Here is a 19,830-nt window from a genome sequence, read left to right as displayed (position 1 = left end):
CACACAACTGGTAATGTACAAGAGTTAGGATTCAAAGTCAGGTCTCTCTTGACTCCATGTTTAGTGTCCTTTCCACTAGAATAAACTGCCTCTCAGGGTGAAAGAAAAAAAAGGGAGAGAAAAGCAGGGAGTCTAAGAATGGAGGGAAACTGTGGGAGAGAAAGTACTTACCGGAAAGACTCACTAGTCTTTTTTGTTGTTGTGGTTAACAGCATGCCCTTCTTTATGAATGTACATTGATACACGGAATGGATATTATTTTCTTTTTGCTTTGGATTAAATGATAATACTTTACATCATATTTTTAAAATTTTGTTTTATTCTGAACTTAATAAAACAAGCATTTCCATAACATAGTAGAAAAGAAAAAAAATGATTGCACATGAAACTTCAAATCTATCATGTACAACTTGCTATTCCTTTTAAATATATAATAAAGGGATCACGTAACTTCTTTTCTTCCCCCTTTTTTCTTCCCTCCCTCCTCTTCCATCCTAGAGGTGGCTACCATTAGACACAAATATGTATAAATATGTAAAATAATTCTATACACACTTCTATTTATCAATTCTTTCTCTGGATGCAGAAAACATCTTCCTTCATAGGTCCTTTGTAGTTCATTTGGGTGTTTATAACAGTCAAAATGACTTACTTGCTCAAAGTTGTTCTTAAAACAATATTGCTGTTACTGTATACAATGTTCTCTTGGTTCTGCTCATTTCACTCTTCATTATTTCATGCAAGTCAATCCATGTTTTTCTAAGATCACAGAGTTCATGACTTCTTATAGCACAGTAGTATTCCATTACAGTCATATACTCCAACTTGTTCAGCCATTCCCCAACTGATGGGCATCCCCACAATTTCCAGCTCTTCGTCTCCACAATGATAGCTGCTATAAACATTTTAGAACATAACAGTCCTTTTCCTTTTTCCCTAGTCATCTTTGGAAATAGACCTGGTGGTATTATTGAGGCAAAGGGTATAGGCAATTTAATAACTCTCTGGGCAAAATTCCAGATTGCTCTTCAAAATGGTTGTATCAGTTCATGGTTACACCAGCAATAAATTAGCATCCAAATTTTTCCATGTCCCCTCCAACATCTGTCCCCCTTCGATTATTTTAGCCAATCTGATAGGTGTAAAATGATATCTCAAGGTTGCTCTAATTTGGATTTCCCTAAGCTAATAAAAATTTTTATGGAGTTTCTAAGATAAAGGCCTCATATCTCAAATATATGAAGAACTTTGTCAAATCTATACAAATAGGAGTCATTCCCCAATTGATAAATGGTCAAAGGCTATAAATAGGCAGTTTTCTGACAAAGAAATCAAAACAATTTATAATCATATGAAAAAACACTCTATATTCATTAGTCTTAAGTGGTTATAGGATAAGGATAATAACAATCTCAAGAGGAGAAAAAGATGGAATGAGAGGTAAGCTACTCCTTCTGTCCCATTTCCCTGAATACCTTACTGCTTTAAAGGAAAATGGAATCATGACACTGATGATTTAATGGTGCAGAAAACAGGCCTCTTAAGTAATTAGCATACTGAGTAAAATGTCCTTTTCCCCAAACATAAGTGGATCCAAGTATTTTGCAAAAGCATTTCGTTGACCCATCCTCAAAAAACTGAAACTTGATCATTTACAGGACATAGAGGGAACACAAATGGGAAAGTTTCTGTAATTCCTACTTACTGGTAAAGGCCGAAGTGTCAACATACGGAAAAAAAAGAACAATCCCAAAGATATTCTCATTCAACCATGTGGGCTCATCAAATGTTGACTCCCCAAATCATTCCTTTTAATGTAGTCAAATCTTAAGAATTGTAGATACGCAGGCTAGCAGGGTCCTTAGAGATCGCCTTGTTCAATTCTGTTACTACACTAACTCCGTGAGCACAGGAATCATGTCTTATTTATTTAACCTTTATATCCCCCTTGGGGTCCAGGGTAGTGCTCCACACACAAACAGATGCTTAATAAAGACCAATTGAACATAATTCAATTTTTACAGCTGAGGCCTAAAGGGGTTGAATGAGTTACCCAAGGTTATACAGATTAGTAGCAGAACCAGGATCAGAACACCCTGGTCTCTTGACTCCCAGGCCGGTACTAATGAATTTAAAGAAAAAAGTCACAATTTAGTACTGTCAGTTCTTTATTAATATTTTTCATTCTAAAGACTAGCACATTTACAGCATACATGACTTGAATGATCTAAGAATATATAAAACAGTAACCATAGGTTTATAATATATTAATACTGCCCAAAAGAAATAAATAAAAATATTTCAATGCACAAAGCTTGGCAAATACAATTGTGTAGGGACAAACTGTTATATTATACAATATTTTTACAATTATAAATGAAACAAAAGGCAACTGTGCTGTGGTGCTTTCACAGAACACACACAATAACATACCTGGCAACAATTTTATCCCTCAGTATGTTTCATGACATTTAAAAAAAAGTGTACGTAAAAAAAACAGTAGACAGGACTACCATTTTACAAGACGTGATTAAAAAACCTTCCTTGTGCAACTCAAAAGTACTTCGTAGGAAGTTTCCTCTAGAGGGTTAAAAAAAATTTAACGACAAAGTCTTGATTTTTATTGTTCAGTATGATCACTAGTCAAATCTGTAAACGTGCACGTGATGCTGTGATATGTGCAAAAAAAAAAAAAAAACAGCTGAGCAAAGATGATCTTCACACAGAGCAATGAAACCTGAATATTTCCAGTGACCAAGCTTTCAAGGCTGAGGTCCCACCATTTCAACTGATGAACTCCAAGCATGCCTGAAGAATTCAAGAAAACTATTCCAAAAAGGGAGCTAGGTACAAAATCACACGTTGTAATTTATTTATGTGAAACAGCACTAGAAGAGACTCAAATGTTAAACACTTCAGACACAAAAAGGTTTTGAAATAATACACACAAGTTTTCTTAATTGCGAATATATGATTGAAGTACATAACAAAAATCTGGCAAGAAAATATAATAATGAGAAGAGAGAAAAGACTGAAACTACACAATATGGATGATATACTCAAAAAATGTCATGGAGGGTCAAAAGGTAAATTAGCCTTACTAAATCTCATTTGTATCTGAATGTAGCTAAACATGTAAATGGGAAGAGAGTAGACGGCAACAAAGATTTCACTGCAACTGCATGCCTTGCTGTGGGCATGGAATCACAGAAAAGACGCACAAATGGGAGCCGTTTCTCTTCCTCTGTCTTTACCACTGCTGAAACCAACAGTCCTAAGAAGAAGTATTTCTAAACTACAGCTGGTACTCAAAGGCCCCCTCTTCAATACTGGTAGCTACCCTGAAATTACCCATTGCTAGCAGGAGCCAAACAACTATGCCAGCAATCAGTTCTGTATATGTATATATCTGTGTTCACATACATATATACATATATTTGAGTAATTCTATTGCCTTTATTCATGTAAATAAGCATACAGTACATATAAAACACAGTCACATCCTAAAAGGAAATTTCTGGAGATTTTAGACATGGGTAATTTCAAATCAATGACTTTTTCATGGTTTTTAATTCTTTAGCTATATTAAAAGGCTCAAGTAAAATGTACATGTACATTTTTATATCTTTTTAAGCAACATGGAATAATTTACACACACCAAGTTTGGGTAATGTAAGAATGGACCAAAAGTTTCAATATAATTTTAAGAACAATTTACCCAAAGAACATCTCTAAGACAACCATGATTAACAGAACTGATGAAACACACGCACACAAGCATTCCCAAAAAAACAAAACTCTGTGAAACGTGTACCATATTATTTCCTTACAGAAAATAAATGATCAGGTCTTTAGCTTCTAATTTTCAACATGCCTCAAAATGTGGAGTAGGAAAAGTAAAGTCTTGTTTTTAAGAAGTCCTGAAATGTTTTTTGCTATGATTAGAGGATAAATTGCAATTCCCAAGTCTTTGAGGGAACAAAAATCAGTTTGAAGATCGGAAGGACACACACCGAACTGCCTCAACAGTTGCTGGTTAACTCACAGAACCAAACAGGCAGAAGGGAAAAATGTCTTAGGAATTCCCATGAACTGGATAACAAAGCATTTCAAAGACACTGAAATATAGTTATAGTTTTTGCCTCAAAAAAACCCAAAAGCAATATATTAAGTAAACAGGTGAAAGAATAAGCAAACCCCTGAAAAAAAAATTTAGATTTCCTTCGTTCAAATGCTGATAACATTTGCTTCATGAAATTGTAAGTATGCACTTCAGAATGCTGATCTGCCTCTTTTGGATTGCGGATGCACAGAATTTCAGTTGCGTCCAAGGAGAGCTTTGCATACGCTTTAAAAGGTGGAATCCTAACTTGTTAACAAGATGCTTAAAAGTGATGAGTACAAGGATGAGAGGAGAAGAGAGAAGAACCATTTAATTTTGTTGTTGGTGGTAGTTTTTAACCTGCAAGGCTAATTACAAAAATGACTCGCCAAGACACTCGGCTGTTGAAAAAAACTATGGAATTTCAGTTACATGGTATGTTTGGCAGTTATCTTCTAATAAAGTGCAATCACGTAAGAAATGAATCCTCAGTGTTTTTGAAACCTAGCAAAACTCTCAAAAGTGACATACTGACTTCATGCTTTACAGATAGCATCACACAAAGGACAGGTCATCCTGGCCACTTCCTTTTGCTTCATGAGTTGGTGTTAGGGCTAATTTATTTTCCTGAAGTTACAAATTGATTTTGTATGATTCTGTCAATATGTATAGGGTTGCCTCAGTTCCAATTACTTTACTATTTATTGAGTTTCTAACTTTTTAAAGTACAGTATTATGAAAAACTCAACCTTAAATCAACTCAATAGAAAAGGTTGTTATGTGAAACAGCTACCTAAGTGGCCATTTATAAAAAAGTCCTTTAGCATCCTGGATGTACCTAATTGTTGAATACAGGGAACGATTTCATGGTATTTGTGTAGCTCACATAGGACCGAAGGCTATTTAAAGGGGCGGTTATCACTACATACACTACTGCGCCAAAACATTCTTTCCTACTGATTCCAATGCAATAAGATAACATGCTCAATAGAATCTAGGATGAAATGTTAAAAAAAACTTCTGGTCTTCATGAATTCAACTAGAGTGTACCCACATGTATTGTATAACAGCTAATTAGAGGACACATTATGTTTATGTTTCAACTTTTCCATAAGTTCCTTCTGGAGGCCTGTAATGCCTTGGGAAAGCCTTCAGCTGCAGGGAATTAAATGCATACTTGCGACATCCAACATTCTTCATTGTATTTTCTCGCCGACAACCCTCACTAGGGAAAAAAAAAAACAAGCACAAAAAATGACAGCAGTAAAAAAGGAAAAAAAAAAAGAGAGACTTAAACTAAGCTGAAATGAATTGGTTATTTTCATAGCATTAAAAGAACCGATTAGTTTAAATGGGTGCTTGACTCATTTGCAACTTTAAATATTAAATATCTGAACAACAGAATTACAAAGCACACAAATGGACGCATGCTTGGCTGTGCTGGTTTTGCATCTCCAAAAAGCAGCAGTGCATCTAAGTGGAAGGAAGTTCAGGCTTTTTGTTTTTTTAAATGATGGTTTCATGTATTTCAGGATTCATTGGCTAAGATACTTTGATGCTCTGCTGTAATATAGTCTCCTAAGAAATAGCTTGGAAGTTGTTTTGCTAAGCTAAATTCTAAAATGGCTTATCTTAGAATAAAAGTTTCAAAAGAATGATATGATATTGTTCTCTCTACTTTAGGAATAACTGTCTTAGTTGGTTATGTATGATGGAAAATGGCACTTTTCCCTCAATGAATCTGGCATGCAACAAAATGATACAATTGAAAAAAAAAAAGCAACCGACTTTGTCAGTGTCGGCTATTTTGGTTGTGGAAACAGCTGCTTGGAGTGCAAAGTGACCCAAGTGTTTCCATGCACTACACAGTTGTGTCTACACGGCCATCAGAGGTGGAGACTCCCCAAGATGTAGCCCACAGCAGGCTCTTTCACCAAGCAAGCCAGCAGGGGCAAAACATGGAAACTGAGCCATGCCATGTCCTTTCCAGAGACTTGGTCCTTGGACTTCTCTTCAGCATTGGTCCTTGAATAGATGCCAAGGTAATACATGATGGCTTAGCAAATGCTGAGGATGAGCCTAATTTATTAGTCCACCAATGCTTCACTATGAAAAGTGAGAAAATTCAAAGAAGTCTTGGGGAAATTTCCCTATGTAGACACATATAGAAAGAAGAGGTAAAAGCTGTTTAGAATACAAATGTTATAACTCCCCACCACACTGTCCTCTTGTACAGCATAGCTTTGTTTTCACACTATTCTAAGTTATTTATTAAATCAGCTAGTTATCAAATTCATTACAAAACTGCCCTTGATAATATGTAAAATTTGTAGTTACCAAGAAAATAGGAATCTTCAAAGATTTTAAACAAAGTAAATATCTTTCTATAATGCTACTATGCCTTTTCCTCCTTTCTTTTCTTGTCTTTTTTTTTTTAAAGAATGATTATGGTAATAGCTCAAAATGTAAAGGGGAAAAGCACAGAATATAAATATTATTCCTATTATACTGAATATTAAACAGACAAATGCAAAACATTTCTGGCAGAACATAGTTATTTTATTCAAAAGCCAGGAAATTATTTTAATATTCTCTACCTGCTTATCACTAACCATTTTAAATAGCTAAGATATGCTTATTTCTTATCAGTGCCTTGCACTTATCAAGTATTAGTTGAATTGAAAAGGGCCGAAGGCCCTCAATAAAAAACAACTCATCATAGCTGAATATCTGAACAATATGGTCACGGATTCTCTAGAAACAGTTGCTCATTTTTTGCTCTTATTCATAACTAGACAAAAATATAAACATAACACTACTGATTATAGTTGCAATCAGACTTCTTTAATCTTTGGGAATTTTGTTTTAATAGGCAAAATATCTAAGCATGAACATATGCAGAAGCACATTCCAAACATGTACCTATCGCAAACTACCTGTCGCAGCTAAATTTCAAATTAGCTAGCAGGGAAGAATCATTAGTAAGATCATAGATTTAGAGAAAGAAGGGAGCTTTGAAATAATCTAGTCTAAGCCCCACATTTTACAAATAGGAAACTGAAGTTCAGATTAAGTGACTTCCCCGAGGTTATATAGTAAGTGGTAAAGCTTTGAATTAAATATTATGTCCTCTATCTCCATGACACCAACCATCTTTCCTAACTTAGGAATTCTCTTTAGTTTAGTTAACCAGATATTTTCTTATATAAATTAAAATCTAAAGTATAATCTCATTATAATTTAATACATTAAAAAACTGTGGCTTTAGATTGTAGTGAATTTCTATTTCTAATATTACTAAAAGAATAGAAAAGACTAGGGGACATTTTTAAGTCCCACTTCATAGGATAATAGACCTAGAAATGGAAGGGACCTCAGAAGCCATCTAATTCAATAACCTATAGTTTACAAAAAGAGAAACTCAGGTGACTTATGCAAGATCACACTGAGGCAGACAGTAAACGCAGGTTTTATGACTCCAGATCAAGTGAACTTGCCATAAACACTTTCATTACATTTGGCATAGTGTCCAGTTTTGATTAATATATTTTAAAAGAGACATTAATCAACTGAAGGGTATCTATTTGTTGTTGTGTTAAGCTGTTTTTCAGTTGCGTTCAACTCTGTGACCCTATTTGGGGTTTTCTTGGCAAAGATACTGCAGTGGTTTGCCATTTCCTTCTCTAGCTCATTTTACAGACAAGGAAACTAAGGCAAACAGGATCAAGTGACTTGCCCACGGTCAAACAGCTACTAAATGTCTGAGGCTGGATTTGAACTGAGGAAGACGAGTTTTTCTGACTCCAGGCCTGGCCCTCTATCTATAGAGTCACCTAGCTGCCCGGAAGGGTGTCTAAGAAGAGGGCAAATAAGATGGTGTGGAGATTTGAAACCATGCTCATGTGTGGTTGAGTCAAAGGAAATGGGGGTATCTAGCCTGGACTTGGGGAGGGGAGGGAGGAAGATACAATCATTATCTTCAGATATTTAATGTTCTGCCACACAGAAGGAGTGAACTTGTTCCTAGTCATGGAGGACAGAGGTGAGACCAATAGGTAGAAATTACAGAGCAGCGAATTTTGACTCCCTGCTAGAATGAATTTCCTAAAAATAAGCAAATGCTTTCCAAAAAGGGGTTATGATAATGAATACTGAATTCCCTGAAAGCTTTAAAATGAAGGCTTTATGACCACCATAGATATGCTTCATGCTTCAGTTTGAGGTTGGACTAGATGGATTCTAAGGTCCCTTCCTATTTGGTAGAATGGGGATAAGAACAGCTCCCATCTCAAATGACTGTTGCAGGAATCAAGTAAGATAATATTTGTAATCCTTAAAGTACTATATAAATGCTGGCCAGTATTATTTTTGTTGTCTTGTAGTTCTGTGATTCCATGAAATATGTTTGGACTTTATATTCCTATCATACAGTCAACTTATCATATAATGTTAGGTTCAAATAAATTATTATAGTATTTAACCTCTGGAATTGAAGGATAATTCATGAGTCTGCTAATTATTATGGCCTTTCATCATAGTAGTTGAAATTTTGTCCTTCAAAAAATGTATGGAGGGGGGCCCTAACCCAAAGTGTTGAATTTTCAAGGGGCAATATAACCCCCACCCCCACCCCAAAGACCTGGAATGTATGAAGTCAAGAACAATTTTAACTACTCCCAAGTCAAAGGATCTTCTTTACACCAATAAAACAAACTGATTTTTTTCTTTGTCTCTTTTTGAGTCTATCCATTTAAAAAGGGGAAATCAGGATATAACTATAAAGATATCAAGTCACTATAAGTAAGATAAGTGGCCACAAACACTAAAGACTGGAAACTGAAAATGAAAGTTAAATGAACCCGTCACTTCAGGATTCATCCAGATGTATCTATTATTTCAGATAGCTCAGAACAATGCATCATGTGCCAATAGATGAATTAAAAGTCTTTTTTGGGGAAAGAGGATTATTCCTATTAAGTGGGTACTCCTACTAAGAGTAAATGTGTCCACCTGGACTAGGGCAAGGGACATAAAGTTCCTACTTAATTCATAAAAAGAATGACAAGAAAACTAATTTATGTCATTACTGAAGAAAAATATTTCCCTTCTGAACCTTGTTAGGTTCCCTGAGGCACAGAGAAGTAAATAAACATGAATGTCAAATATTGCCTTTAATCTCATCCCTAATATTATATATTTTAAAGAAAGTATAAAAATTGATGCGAAAATATTAACTTTCTGCTTTCTTCCATAATCCTTTATCCTTCACTTCTCTCTGTCTCTCCAGTTTCTAAGTTTCTCCTTTTCTATTACTATAATAAAGACCATAAGTAATAAGACATTTATATAGTGACTTAAAGTTTGCAAAGTGCTTAACGTACATTATCTCATTTGGATATATATTAGGAAGAATTTTCTAACATCAAGGGACATAACAGCTACTTTATTGGGTAATTCAAAGAAAAGGGATACAACTCTCTGTTTCATTGCTTGTACACAAAGGAGCCTTACGTATAATCTCACGGGATCCTTTCCAGATCTACAATCATAGGGTTGCATTTTAAATGGTATCCTCAGATATGTGTTATGTGTCCTGAGTTTCAAATGGAAAGCTTCATGGTCTTGTGACCCGGTCCCCATGAAAACTCATCCATCACACGCACACAAGACATGGGTGATCAGTTCCATGAGGGTATGGCCAAAAAATTAGGGAGACAAAGAAGTTGTACAGGTTTCTAGGAAGGTAACATTTACCAGCCTACCAGTCACCTAGAGGACAGATTAATGGGGAACTGGGGACGGGAGTTGGGGGGAGGTGGAGTTGAGGATGGAGGAAATTGTGCAACTGAGCTATCACCAGTATTCATGAATCAAACATTAAGGCCTACTGATGACGCAGGTCCAATGCAGTACATACCACTGTCAACAGGGCCGTCTTTAAATACAGAACATTTTTTTATTCATATACATTCATACATACGGCATTCTTTAATTACTGCACATAGCAGGTGCTCAATATATATTAATTGAGGGACTAAAAGTATAGTCAGGAAAATGGCAAACGGCTGTAGCGTATGGGACTTAGGTTAGCCATGAGAAAGCATTTGTTTGTAGTAAAGATTACTGGAGGCTGATGTGAAATCAGCTCTTCTGGGGCTTGTTTAACAAGATCTATCTAGAATGGTTGAGCTAATGGCTCAGGTTCTGCCTGAAAGCTGGAAAACAGGCTCAATTATATTCTTCCAAATTTAAGATTCAAAGGAAGAGGCACGATTTGTTCATTTCTTATATTCTACTCCATTTACTACTAAAAAAGCCACCAATAGATCATCTTAATGTAAAAAAAAAGTCATACACAGCATGCTCCAACATAACCAGTCTCAGGAGTGGACCATATTTAGATCTCAAATCTCACTATTTCTTGAAGGGAGATTACAAAGCACTGCATGTGTGATATCATTTTGGAAAAACCAAATAAGCTGTAATTAGAAGACTGCAGACACATAGCTCCAGCAATATTTGGGAGGTGGGGAACAGAAAGGGAAGGTGGAAGGACTAGGGTGTGTGGCAGGGGTATTTCTTCCAGAATTTCTGCCCTTGAGTTTGGTGGCCTGCCCCTCAGTGCCGGTTTAAATGAACCATAAAAAATTTGAGACCATGACACAGTATTTAATCAGGGAAGCCCTTGAGCAAATTTTGAGATTCTTAAATTTTTGTTTTAAAAAAATTTTCTCTCAATTCATTCCAAATGTTCAAAACCAGTAAAAAGCCAATGCCATTTCTTAGATACTTAATAAGCATTTCTTGATCCATTACCCAAGGGAGCCATGCAGAGCCTGAGAGTAACACCCCTCCATAGACTTAGTAAGGAAATTCTGCAAATTCACTGATCCTGGGAAGGGAAACCACTGAGATGCGTTTAAAAAAATCATTATAACAAAAACCAGAATATTTTCTCAATCAAGGACTTTAGTTTTCTCTCCAGTTATCCCTTCTTACTGCTGCTGTTTTGTTTATCTGTGCCTTTCACTGCAAAGTAGTAGGAAATCTTCTGCAACAAGTGAATGGTACAGTAATAAGCAATTTAACTTTAAGAATACTGTATATATTAAAACTAAGGGTAATTTAAAAACCAAACCAAACCAGAGTATACTTCTGTGGCTGGCATTTGTGGGTCACAGATTCAGAGTCTTCTGGAACCAAGTGTCAATTAGGACAAACTTTCCTGGATTTCTGACTGTTATCATATTTGGTTGCTAAGAGAAAACAAGGCTTCTGAGTTTAATATGGAATCAAAGATGCAATACTTAATGAAAGAATGCTATTTCAGGGACAAAAGAGATATCCTGAAAAGCCTTTTCTTACTATATGCTCAAATTCCCGTAACCTCTTTGATGAATTCCTAAGAACAGTTAAAAAAGAATAAAAAGTAAAGTCATAAGCAGTAACACTAGATTTTCACATGTTTGGTGTGGCACAGTATATACTATTGTAATCACAGCTCCATGACAAGCTAAGTCAGAAAGATTTTTAGACATGAACAGGGAAAAACATTATGGCTCTGCAAACTGTTTGCTACTGTAACTTGGGGACTATGCTTTGAAATGAAAGCAAAGAATATACATCCTATTAGATAGGCATCTCTAAATAAACAAGTTATAAACCCCATCTATTTTTCTTTTTCTTATCAATCCTCTTCAAAAGGAAAGGAAAGGAAAGGCCAGCATACACTTAAAGAGTATACAAAAGGTACAAATTCTTTTCAGACAAGAGTTCCTTTCTCTGGAATACATGAAACAGGGAACATGAAGCATATAGATGACAGATACGTTTAAATCTGAAGGTAAGAGAAATATTTGGTAAGCGTAACTGATCTTCAGGCCGGCTACATTTTGAGGCAACAGGGCACTGTAAGAATGTTACAAGCACTGAAAGCAGAATAATCAATTTTATGTTTTCAATACAGATCCTCTGGATAAAATAATTTGATGGATATTTACAGTTCAGTACAATAGAAATGTCAAACTGTAAGGCAATAATATATTTCTTGGCAGACAACGCTTTGACACATTCCTTCTGTCCGGCTAGGTAATAAGGTGGTGATACATATTCTAGCACTTTTTTTTCCTTTATAACTTAATTATTATTTTTTAAACTGGTCTTCATTTGCAACGGAATTTGGCCACCAGGTATGCAATGCTCAGAAACAGCCACACAATCAGTAAATTGGGGCTCAGAGCTAATAAAGGAATGGAGTAGAGGAGGCTGGGATCTAGTCTGAAATCTCGGATGGGCACCAAGCCACTCAAGTTCTTCTGGGTGACTACCTCCCGTGTTCCAATGCTGTGAAAAGGAAAGAGTTTGGGAGAAGGAAAAAAAGAAAAACGGGAAAGAGAAAACAAAAAGCAGGAGGGGGACAGAGGGTAGAGAGGGAAAAAAAAAACATGCAATGAATGTATAAAATATAGGAAAACCGAAAAGTGAGATGGAAAAATGTTAAAGAAACCATAACAGAAAGGGAAGGTGGTTTATGGGAAGGAAGTGTTAACAAAAAAAAAAAAAAGGCCAAAACAAAACCAGCACAATTACAAGAAAAATAGGAAAGAGAAAGAGAATAAAGAGAAAAATAAGAAAAAGTACTGTAGTCTACTGAAAATAAACACATGTAGGTTGAATAAGAATGGTTTTCCATGTTCACTGTCTCTTAATTGGCCAAGCAGAATTCCATGCTGTCCTGCCATGCTTTCACATGCTGCAAAATGGAGCTCTGAACAGCAACTGGAACATGAATAACCATTGTAGCATTTGACCCTCTCACATATGCTTCAGCATGGGGAGGTGCATTTGATTAGCTAAAGCTGCCTCAGCTAACTCTGGCAAGGATGACATTTTAAGTGCAAGGTTCATTCACCTCACAGGCTACACGCATCAAACCAAACGCATGGATTTTACCATTTGGGGCGGGGGGTGGGGGTGGGGGTTAAGGGTGTGTGCAGTGGCAGTTAAGTATACGGTCTACTCCCACTTCCCAAGTTCTTCTAGACACTCTCCAGGAAGAAACATGTGACAATCATCTCTGGCATCTCTTTCAACACTTCAATTCTGTGAAAATTATCCAAGCATTTCAGGACCAAGGGGTTCTTAACCAGGGGTCTGTGAACTTGTTATTTTTAAAATATTTTGATAATTTTTTTGACATAATTGGTTTCCTTTGTAATCCTATGTATGTCTTTAAAAACCTCATTCCGAGAGGTCTGAGGTTCCATTAGACTCAGAAATTCTGTGAACTTCTTCAGTTTGAATCATTGCTTCTTTTGAACGCTAAACAGCTACAATTTGAGGCTAAACGTGTCTGAAGCCCCATTTGCGAATCACCTTCTGTAGCTCCCGGCACAACTATCTCAAATATAGAAATAATTCTTCAAGCCCAGTGCATACCAAATAGGCCTGGGCAACTTGATGAACCAAGTCTGAGTACTGGTGATCCAAGATGCTCATAAGTTTAGGGCAGAGATACTTTTGGGCACTTCAAACCATATCTGGGGCATCTTAAGCAAAATGGATCTTCTTAAGCTCTTGGCTCAAAGGCCTGAGAAAGGATTTGCCAGAGCCAATCTGAACAGGAGGCCCATTTTTTGGCATCCGTTTTAGTAACCTGCTGGTCTGGACACAATCCTAGGTCAATTGTATGGGCTTTCAGGATGCTTCAATGCCCTACCGTGGGGCCATAACAGAGACAGGAAAGGGAGTACCCTTTATTGCTAGTGTTATTCTAGGTGGGGAAAAAAGGCAGACTGAGCCTCAGTGAAGTTTCCATTGTCACTGTGTAACTTTTATACTCCTGGTTACTTAGAGGCCTGCTTGAATCTACCTCTGAAGTCTACTACCAGGAGGTGGTCATGGCCCCAGAATGTCACACCGGCAGCTACCGTGTATTTCCATCTTCAGTGATGACAGGACCCCTGACTACAGTAGGTCAATTGTCCTTTTTCAAGGCCAGCCCTACACTTATAACAGGTTGGCTTTTTCCTGGACATTCCTCTTCCTGATTAAACAGTAGAACCTAGTACTTAGGAAGAGAAAGGCAGCTCTCTCTCCATTATCCTGGTGTGTAGCCTAGCGGTTAAATGGCTACTGTAGCCCTCTAACTCTGGGAAGTAAAGACAATTCTAACTTGGTTGCTCTGCTTTAAGACCTTCATCCTTCCAATATGATATTCCCATTTCAATACAATATTCTCATATTACTCCTGGAGATGTTTGTGAAAGCTGTATTAGCTCCAGCCTCTACCTACTTCTGCTCTTTATTTCCATCATAGGCCTTTGGGGCGGTGGTGTCTATTGTCTGAACACAGACTGAAACATGCTATTTTTCACTTTCTTTCATTCGCATTGTCTGGTGCAAAATGACTAATACAGAAATGTTTTACATCATTGCACTTGTATAACCTATATCTGACTGCTTACCGTCTCAGGGGACAGCAGGAGGAATAGAATTTGGAACTCAAAATTTTAAACAAAAATGTTAAAAAATTGAAAAAAATACATATATAAGGCTCCTTCCTTGCAGATTGCAGACTGACTTAGTTTTACAATGTAATGTTATCTTTATTTTACTCTATTTTTATTTATTTTGTTAAATATTTCCCAATTACATTTTAATATAGTTCCAGGAATACCTGGGCTGTGGGCTATATGTCTGAGACCTCTACACTATGGTATAAAATAGAAAGGAGGATCTCAGACTCAGAACTGTGAGAGACCATGGAGGTCTAAGGATATATTTGATATGTCTATATCCTTTAAATATCTATAGATCTATATTTATATCTTTTAAATAATATCTATCCTTTGAAAAAATATCTATATCCTTTAAAACATTCCTGACGACTGACCATCTGCCAGCACTTACAACCATCAATGATAGAGAAATCACTACCTCCTGAAACAGCCAATTTCTATTTTGAATCACTCTAATTGTTAGGGGTCTATGCAAAAGACTTTAATTCATTAAAGAGACTTTTTTTTCTTTTCTCTCAACCTGGAGCACCTGCAAGATGCAAGAGATAAATCAAAGAATATATGTGTGTACGTATGTATATAAATATGCAATATTATAAAATGTATCAAAACATAATATACATATACACATATATACAACACATGACCCAAAAATTTTATCAAATTTGTGATATAAATTAGAATGAGCCTGCTAGTTGCTGTAGGGTATGACTGGAAAGTTTTTACTTCTTGACTCTCTCTTCTTCTAGCCCAGCGCTTCTTAAACTGGGGGTCGAGATCTCATATGGGGTCATGACTCACAGTTTAAGAAGGGCTGAAGGGGTTGCAAGAGGAAAAAGTTTAAGAAGCCCTGCTCTAGCCACTTCTAAAGCCAGGAAGCTACAGACAGACTCACCACCATGGCATCTCCCGACCTCAGCACCCCTCATGCCTGACTCAGCTGATAGATCTGTGATTTTAAGGAGCAGACACAATCCACTAAATAGCTGTGCAGAGTGGAACATGAACAGAATTTCAGAGCAGGAAGGGGTCTCAGAAGTTGTCCAGTTAAATTCCTATCTGAACAGGGATCTTCTTTAAAATGACTTTTTTTATAAAAAGAATTCCTAACACATAGATTTGAGTACAGGAGTTGAAATCACATATTACCTTAAGTGACTTAATCCTGCAGCCCTGAAGTGTTAAGTGCTGGTAAAAGATGCCACAGACATAACAGGATTAGATGCCAAGACGCAAACACAGGCTTCCTTTTTAAAAAGAAAACCCTCCAATTTAACATGTTGTTGAGGATCAAGTGAAACTTTACTATTAAACTTTGAAAATCTTTAAGTTTTAAGAAATTCATAGTGAGACAAAGTATATTGTGGTTGCATGAGTATGTGTGTATGAATATATGTTTGTACACATGTGTATGTATATAGGTGTGGGCATGTGGCAAAAAAAGTACATGCTAAAGTGCCTCTGTCTGATTTGCCTGAGGGGCACAGAGTGGTATTTTAGAACTATGTTTTCTCCCAAATGAGGCATTTTTCACATTGCATCACTGAAAATGACTGCCTGTTGGCAGCCTATATGAATGGATATTTTAATAGAACTCCATCAGGATCCCAACAAATCTGACTGACTGATTGTTGTGTCAATAATGTAATTCACTCAAAGCCTGGTCTATTGCCCAAAGTCAATGATTATCTAAACACAGTTAAAATAGAATCACACAAATTTTCCCTCTTTTCTTTTGCAGCTTCCTCACCATCTAAAATAAATCACAAATTACTCGCTGGGATAAATTGAGAGCAATGATCCAATTTTTCTTTAAAAGATGCAGAGCGTGTAGTCTCGTCCATGTCCCTTCATACCAGACACATTCTCCTACTTAGGGATCTGTTTGTTGAATTTATTGGATTCTAAATAGCTGGAGGCAACTAAAAGCCTTGGCCACCATAGCACAGACATTCAGAGAACTTATATTTTGGCTAGGGACTCAAACCACCCATAGTCATAATTCTATAGTGTCTAAAATGAAGACGGCGTACTGGTTAGCTCTTGTCAAAAGTGCCTAGTGTTGGGGAAAGGTGTGGGAGATTTTGTGCTCATTCAAATGCCTTTTATTGTGAGCCCATGTTTCTACCTGGGTCTTACGGCTGAACCTGGAACATTTGGAAAATGGGCCATGCACACATTTTATGAAGATAGGGCTCATTTCCAAGATAGGATGCTCTGTTACAGTAAGTTTTCTAAATAAGCGGCCAGAGGGAAGAGGATTGGCTGGTTTAGAGGTATCTGACAATGCTTATGTGTGCACAGGCCATTCTTATGTTAACCACAGCCCTTTAATTTTAGGTATCTCGGATCTGGGGTAGTAGAATTGTGGAAATAAACTTGGGCTTGCAGGATATGTATACTTTCTTTAAACCTTTCCCTCCAGGTTCCTTACCCCTGATTAATGCTAGGGCTTCAAACCCTATAGGAAATAAAGGACAGGAGGAGGGAAAGAGAAATAAAAAGTGAAAGGGGAGGGGAAGAGAGAGAGAAAGAAAGAGAGAGTGAGAGAGAAAGAGAGGAGAGAAAAAGGACATGGGGTGGGGGGGAACAAGGGAAGACTAACATGAATTCCATTCCAATTCATCCTAAGAGTAAAATAATGAAGAAAAGGGACTAATATTAAGCGGCAGCAGCTCATACATCTTTTTTATGCATCTGAATATTGTGAAAGGGTCAAATAGCAGAAACATACAGAAAGGATAAGAGAATCGGACACTTCAGAGAATTTGGTGAGAAGACAAACAATACAGTACATTCAATAGGAGTGAATGTTGGAAACAGGACTCAACAGCATTGTTGAACTACATTGAATAGAAAGACTAAAAACTGCATTTCTTATCCTTTCTTTTGGTATGTGAAATAAGGAGCTTTCCAGCAGTGCTTGAAACAAGGCATTGAACAACAGTAAACAGATCGGATTAAAATACAGTATTTCATTCGGCAAACACATCTGCTGCTTCAGAATACAGAACACTGTTAGGTTGATGTGACAACAGCACACTGACAGGTTGTGATGGAGTTGGATCACTGTTAGGAAACATTCATTCTGACACTTCGCTCATAAAAGCAAACTGTGTCAAACTGCTAAGGGGGGGGGGAAGCGTAGCGGACCAATGCAACCTGCAGATGTGGAGCCTTCGTAAGACTGTCAAGCCCTGCCAAGAAGAGACAAGGCGCCCTCTGAGGAAGCCTCCTCATCCCAAAGCCACTGCGTTAGAGCAGGGCAGCCAAGGAAATCCCACACGTCACAGCATTTAAGGTCCCTGTCTGACCATCCTTCTGTTTTTGTCTTATCAACTAGAGCAAAAACCTGAAGTACAACTTTGAGAGCTAAGACGTCATAAGGACTATCACTCTGGGGATAGACAACAGGATATCTCTGTCCAGGCTTGGTAACGTCAAGTGTCTGATTTCACAGAATCACATTATCCAGAGCTGGAAATACTGTTAGAATAGTCCAACTCCCTCATTTGACTGATAAGGAAAATGAAGTCAAGAGAAGTTAAGTGATTCATCCAAGGTCATGCATCATTTAAGTAAGTAACTGGGACAGCCCAAGTGCAAATCCAGGGACCTTTCCACTACACCATGCTCTAGAGCAGTGATGTCAACCTTAAATATATAAAGATTCATTATTAATATATAATAACATATATATGCATTATATGTGTGTATGCGTGCGTGTGTGTGTGTGTGTGTGTGTATGTATATATATATGTATACACATACTGTATAGAAGGATTCCTGTGAGTCTCTCATTAACTTTGAAACCACATATTGATACTACCTATATTCTACTGTATTTCTATTTAATTTATTAAATATTTCCCAATTTAAGCCAACACTCAGGCTGGGAAGGTGGGGAGAACAGTGGTTAGCATGGTGCTTGGCACATAGCAGATACTTAATAAACATTTACTGATTAATTAATACCTCTGCTCTAGAGATAAGTATATTTTATTTAGGAAAAGTATCATGTGCCGACCAGTTGAAGTTAACAGAAGTTGGATTTTCTATTCAGAAAACCTATACCAAAAAAAGTTCTTACTTAAAAAAGCAAAAAAAAAAAAACCCCAAAAAGCAACAATAGGCTTATAAAAAGACAACCACTTATCTGCAGTTTACACGGATCCTGAATAAAGAGTAAAGGATCAGAGAGCAATTCTGAGACTAACCTCCTCATGCAATCCAGAGCCTGGGTGAAGACCTGGGGAGCCATTCCATGTTCATGCTGCAGGATCAGACATTGCTCCAGGGTCACTGACATAGCTGTTCTGTCCTTGGCACTCTTGCAGCTGGTAAATCGGACTCCGTTGAGTCTTCGGCACACCTAGAAAGGAGAAGACGGGTCTTTAAAAAAATGCATGGAAAACACTTGTTCCAACTTTAAAAAATATTCTGCTCCCAAAGGTTATAAAACCAATCTAATTAAGAAGAGAAAAAAGTTTGAAGACTAATAAGATCATAGATTAAGCAATAGAAGAGATGGCCCCCTCATTTTACAGATGAGGAACTGAGGCTCTAAGAAGCCAGGGTGTGAACCCAGGTCTCCTGACTCCAAATCCAGGGTTCTTTTCTCTGGACCATGCCTTTTCTTTTCTCCCTATTCTACTTGACAAGTGAACTTTTTTTTTTTTTTTTACCCACCATGATATACAAATAAGTAAGAATTGCAAACTTTAAGGACGGGTTATTTTGTCAGTCTAGCTACTCCAAAACATTTCCCTGGTATTTGTCTGTCTGTGTGAATTGTTATGGCTGAAAATAATCACCACAAGGCTTCTGTTCTTCTGGTGACAACCTTCTTTATATTTAGCTAGCCTGGTCCTCATAGGACAAATACACAGGCTGTGACCAGCCCTACGCAAAGCCAGCCTACCTTATCATGCCCTGCCAAAAGTGCATTCCACTGACCTAGTCTTTTAGAACCTAGAATTAACTCACCTTCATTCTATAAGGCAACAGAGTAAGGGCTTTATTTAGTTGAGGAATATTAGACCCACAATAACTACCACTGACATCTAAGTAGCATACTCCATGGTTTATAAAATATTTCTTTACTATAACACTGTAAGGTATAGGCATTACTGTCAATCGTTAGACAAAAATTAGTTAATTAATAAACCATTTATTAAATATCTACTCTGGGCCGGTGACTATTCTAAG

General features: G+C 37.0%; 1 protein-coding gene across 8 annotated transcripts in view; it reads right to left on the bottom strand.

Annotated features, from left to right (window-relative positions):
* Positions 1 to 306: 306 nt before the first annotated feature.
* Positions 307 to 19,830, bottom strand: part of INPP4A (inositol polyphosphate-4-phosphatase type I A) — a 137,627-nt gene continuing 118,103 nt past the window's right edge. For 5 of the 8 annotated variants that reach the window (XM_036747682.1, XM_036747683.1, XM_036747688.1 and 2 more), the window contains 2 exons: positions 18,840 to 18,994; positions 2,154 to 5,327 (listed from right to left, as the gene is read on the bottom strand). In XM_036747682.1, coding sequence (XP_036603577.1) covers positions 5,195 to 5,327; positions 18,840 to 18,994 — 288 coding nt within the window. In that variant the 3' untranslated portion in view covers positions 2,154 to 5,194. Of the gene's footprint in view, positions 5,328 to 9,670; positions 12,446 to 18,839; positions 18,995 to 19,830 lie in introns of those variants that run through there. The other 3 variants (XM_036747685.1, XM_036747686.1, XM_036747687.1) reach the window with 2 other exon arrangements.

This window comes from Trichosurus vulpecula, chromosome 2 (assembly GCF_011100635.1).
Source record: "Trichosurus vulpecula isolate mTriVul1 chromosome 2, mTriVul1.pri, whole genome shotgun sequence".
NCBI classification, from domain to species: Eukaryota; Metazoa; Chordata; class Mammalia; order Diprotodontia; family Phalangeridae; genus Trichosurus; species Trichosurus vulpecula.
This window is presented reverse-complemented; position numbering and strand designations above follow the sequence as displayed.